We start from the raw sequence: 5,000 nt of genomic DNA, 5'->3' as shown, positions 1-5,000 counted from the left end.
GTTGAAGGTGTCTGTGGCTTTGGCTTTTTTACTATGTAGTGGCTATGTGTGTGGCGTGACTTTTCAAAAGTGTTAACAATGAAAAGGGTATCTTTGGCCTGGGCCATGGCTCAGTGGTCCAGGCACCTTGGCTGGTAATCCAGTCTGGCAGTGTGCCGCGGGTTCGACTCCCGATCCCGACGGCCTTTACTGCATGTCTTCCCCCCCATCTCTCTCCCCATTTCCTGTCAGCCTACTGTCTGTCCCTCCATACAAATATAAAATAAAGGTGAAAGCCACAAAAAAACCATTAAAAATAAGAAAAGAAAAGGGACAAAGAAGAGGTCCCGCACACTGTCAGACACGCCAAAAAAAAACATTGTCTGTCTTGATGGAGGTCTAAGCGACCGAAACGTTGACCTAATAAAGAGCAACATTTTTTTGGCAAGTGTCTGACAGTGTGCTCTTCTTTGTCTTTCAAAGATATCCTTTTCATTATATGCTCTATTGCCCTACACACCTGTCTTTTGAGGCCTTTTGCTATAAACATTGCAATGATAACATAACGTTGACTAAATGTCTGTCTGTCTGTCTGTCTGTCTGTCTGTCTGTCTGTCTGTCTGTCTGTCTGTCTGTCTGTCTGTCTGTCTGTCTGTCTGTCTGTCTGTCTGTCTGTCTGTCTGTCTGTCTGTCTGTCTGTCCGTCCGTCCGTCCGTCTGTCTTGTCTTGTCTGTCTACAGAGGATTGTCGTCGCCAATGACCTTGAGGGCGACCCATCGCGAGTCACACATCTCACCAATCAGAGCATCACCCTGAATGTCTGTGTGGAGCATGTCATTCATGGAGTGGAGTGCCTTTCTTCAGGGGTAAGAAAAACGTTTCTCAAAATATCATCACATTCTATAGCCTTCATAACAGGCTCCATTTTGTCCTTTCTTCTTCTTCCCACAATGCATCACTCTGTCACTCCCTGTCTGAAGTGATGACATGATGTTAGGATGATTAAATAATAATGTTAAATAAAACTGTATAAAAATGCATGCATTGTGTCCCTGGTGTAGACAACATGATCCTAGTTCTAATCTGTCTTGTCTCCTCTCTGTCTGTCCTCCGACAAAATAATCAAAAGTGTGAAGGGTGAATTATCACGTAACTAGTGACAAACAGGACTAAAAAATAATAATTCTGACAGTAGACTGAACTGGAAGATAGAACGCCATGTTTACAATTAGGGGTGCACGATTATGAAATTATGACCGATCTCCGATTATTTGCAGGGTCCGATATTATCCAAATATCTGTGAAAATAATCCAGATTATTTTGAGACCGATCCGATATGGCATTTTTATGGCCGATATGGTCGATTCCGATACTATTTACAATCTAGACAGACAGTATAGTCTGTAGTAGATGTAAGGGGATGAAAGAAGAGGACCCTTCAATTCAACAGCAATTATGACTTGACAAGATAGATTAGATAACAGTACTATTGTAGAGCTGCCAACTGCTTTAACGTTGCATATCGTCACTGTCAGGTGGAGAAACCTCATATGTCCATAAACATTCCCTTTTAATCATCATTTATTTTAAAATTGTGAAAATAGATCTACAAGCTCGTAGATCTGCTATTTTCACTACTTTTGTGTGTGACACTCTTATATGATGATGAAGTAGGCCAGTATAGGGCTTTAACCCATTCTGGACGGGAACCCCTTTTGGTGTTTTAACTAAGCATTATGTTATACTTTATCTATTGAAAAATAGCAGATCTACAAGCTCGTAGCACGCCACTCAGCATTTTTGAAAAATCTTGAAAATGCGGCACAAATCTTTGAATATATATTCTTTCAGAAGACTTTTTTTTAATTTCGGGCCTAAATGAGTTAATTTGTGTTAAAGAAAAACATGTTCGTCACGACAGAGACGATATGGAATTTTTGCTCTCTGCCACGTTGCTTTCTACGTTCAGATTATAGGGATGCACCGAAAGGGAGATTCTTGGCCGAAAACCGAATACCGAATATCCGAATATGATAAATATTATATATCTTTTTTCCTACCATTGCTGTCATGGCCGTATCTAAAGGTACATACCTGATTTATGGCAAAATAAATGGTTACGGCAAAACGTAACATAAATAATAATCACTATTATGGGTCCATAAAACATTTATTCAGCTCTTTTGAATGCATTAATTGCATACACTATTCGGTGATATATTTTCTGCCTATTCGGGCCGAAACCGAATAGGCCGGAAATGCATTTTTAGCCATTTTCTGCCGAATATTTTCTGCGGCCTAATATTGGGTGCATCACTAGTTCAGATGTTACGACCTGTACTGTACAGCACAGGGAGGACAAACACTCAAACACCGAACACTGGCTCAGTGAGAAACATTAGTTATAGCCAGTTCATTAATAGCCGTTTCAGTTCTTGATGTACAGTAGATGTGAGCCTATCACTGATTGAGTTGTACAGTATGACTTTAGTTACATATAGACACGTTAACTATATTATTCTGTGGTGTTTTATTTTTCAATGAACCATGTCCATGTCCATAATAACATGCCTGGACATGTTCAGCTGTCAAATCTGTCTGCATACAATTCCTATTGCAGTTTGTTATTGGCAAAACGTAGGAAAAGTAATGGTGAAAAGTTACAAAAATAATACCATATTTGAGCTAAACACACACAGTAGCCTGTACTTCTACATCTTTATATTTAGTAATGACAATCTCTCTTCCAGGTGTCGTATAAGACAGAGTGCAGAGGTAAGAGTTCAATATGATCATTATATTACTTGAAATTATTTTAATTCATAAATTTTACTTTATTTAATTCGGTCTATGAGTAGCATGACTTGCTTACTGTGTGACCTACTTAAATTAATGTATCCCTTTCAAATCGATTCATTGCACTTCCACATGTAATTCTCTGCAGAAACCAGTTATTCCAGTATTAAATATTGTGATTGTTTGTGTTGTCACTCAACGATAACTTCAGCAACGTCTTTCTTGTACTCTTGTACAGCTAACTGTGCAGCGAGAGAGAACAAAGGTGAGTCACAGAGTTTAAGGTATTTTCCATGCCTGCCGTGATGAAGCAACAACCCTTTCCTTCCTTGTTTTACTAGAGGTGTAGGTCACTTCTAGCCTGGTTTTTAACCACTCCCCCTTGAAATCGCATCGCATCAGGCGATTTCTGGGAGGGGGTGGTTTATGAGGCTAAGTCACTTCCACCTTTTTGACCGACAGCCTCAAACACCTCTGCAAAAAGATCATGTACAAGTGCAAGTGTGCTGGAGAGACTGCTTGCCTATAATAAGACTCGCCTCTAAGACTCAGAGCACTTCTCTCTCTCCTTGTATCTCTCTATCCTTGTATCGCTTCTTCTCACCTTTTTTCAACAGTCGCCAGTCCCCCCCCCCCCCCCCCCCTCCTCTTGTAACCATTTCTGATACGTTTGTGCTTTATTCATCACAAATGTTTTGTGATAGCAAAACATTATAAATTTTTTTGATAGCATGTTGTCACAAGATGTGGTTTGTTACTAAATGTTTGACATGTAGTCATGTTATGAATATGGGATGCTTGGTCAAATTAAACATTTTCATACCAATACAGTAATGGTTATAAAACAGAAAACAAGTTGTAGTCTCATGTATGCAATGTCTGTATATAAACAGCTTAGGCATATTTCTTGCAGCAGAGTTAGTTTAGTTTAGTTTACTCAGTTAGTCAGTTAGCAGCAGCGTTAGTTAATTAGTTTGTTTCTAGCAGCAGGCTGTGTCCCCTGCCAATATGGCAGCGATGTTGTTGACCTATACGATCCTGTGGCCAATACTTATATAATGTCAATATGTCTACAGTAACAGCAGGTCCAGTGAGAAGTGTGTCGTGTGTGACCTCTGTCCACGCTGACGGTTCGGCCTCCTACCAGCTGTCCCAGCCTCCTCCTCCCTACCATAGCTGTGAAGCGACCTGGGAAGATGGCAACGTGAGTGACACTCTGACCTGTTCACTGGCTGCTCGGGGGCGCCCGGCTAAAAGGGACGTGGAATTATAGGTTGTTGTTCCTCAATGTGTAAAAGTATAGCCTACACTGGATGATCCGAATACATATTTCAATTTGGTTTCATTATGGGCCAGTTATTTAGTTTCTTTGGTATGTTCCTTCTTCATTTATAAAGTTGACACCGTCTCAAAGGTGTGAGAGCCTATAGTGTTAGTGTGCACACAGAAGGACACCTTGTTTTCGTCAATTGTCCGCTCATTTAGACCAGCGAACACAGGAATGCTGTCAGAGCCTCCCTAATACACCCTGGACAACCCTCCACACGTCCTAGACTCTCCTCGCTTCCCTAAAACACCCTGGACAACGCTCCACACGTCCTAGACTCTCCTCCCTTCCCTAAAACACCCTGGACAACCCTCCACACGTCCTAGACTCTCCTCCCTTCCCTAAAACACCCTGGACAACGCTCCACACGTCCTAGACTCTTCTCTCTTCCCTAAAACACCCTGGACAACGCTCCACACGTCCTAGACTCTTCTCTCTTCCCTAAAACACCCTGGACAACGCTCCACACGTCCTAGATTCTTCTCCCTTCCCTAATACACCATGGACAATGCTCCACACGTCCTAGACTCTTCTCCCTTCTCTAAAACACCCTGGACAATGCTCCACACGTCTTAGACTCTTCTCCCTTCTCTAAAACACCCTGCTGGACAACATCCTAGACTCTTCTCCATTCCCTAAAACCCCCTGGATCTCAGCCATCTGGTTATTAGCTTCTTCGAGGCACTACACTATTCTCTCTAAACTCTCTACTTATGTTACTTATGACTCTGCTTATTCCCATCTCACACTTGTAAGTCGCTCTGGAGAAGAGCAAAATTGTGAATTGTACAAATGCATGCTTTCATGCACGCACACACACACATGCAAAGGAGAGGGGTGTGTGTGTGTGTGTGTGTGTGTGTGTGTGTGTGTGTGTGTGTGTGTGTGTGTGTGTGT

General features: G+C 41.7%; 1 protein-coding gene across 1 annotated transcript in view; it reads left to right on the top strand.

Moving 5' to 3' along the window:
* Positions 1-719: 719 nt before the first annotated feature.
* Positions 720-5,000, top strand: part of LOC306919613 (uncharacterized protein) — a gene marked incomplete at its 5' end in the record, with an annotated part of 10,447 nt that continues 6,166 nt past the window's right edge. Inside the window, 4 exons of the mRNA XM_079532371.1 lie at positions 720-845; positions 2,731-2,755; positions 3,015-3,041; positions 3,853-3,980. Coding sequence (XP_079388497.1) covers positions 720-845; positions 2,731-2,755; positions 3,015-3,041; positions 3,853-3,980 — 306 coding nt within the window. The remainder of the gene's footprint in view (positions 846-2,730; positions 2,756-3,014; positions 3,042-3,852; positions 3,981-5,000) is intronic.

The sequence above is a fragment of the Electrona antarctica genome (assembly GCF_951216825.1).
Source record: "Electrona antarctica genome assembly, contig: scaffold_203, whole genome shotgun sequence".
NCBI classification, from domain to species: Eukaryota; Metazoa; Chordata; class Actinopteri; order Myctophiformes; family Myctophidae; genus Electrona; species Electrona antarctica.
Note: the sequence above shows the minus strand (reverse complement) of the source record. Positions and strands in the feature narration are given on the sequence as shown.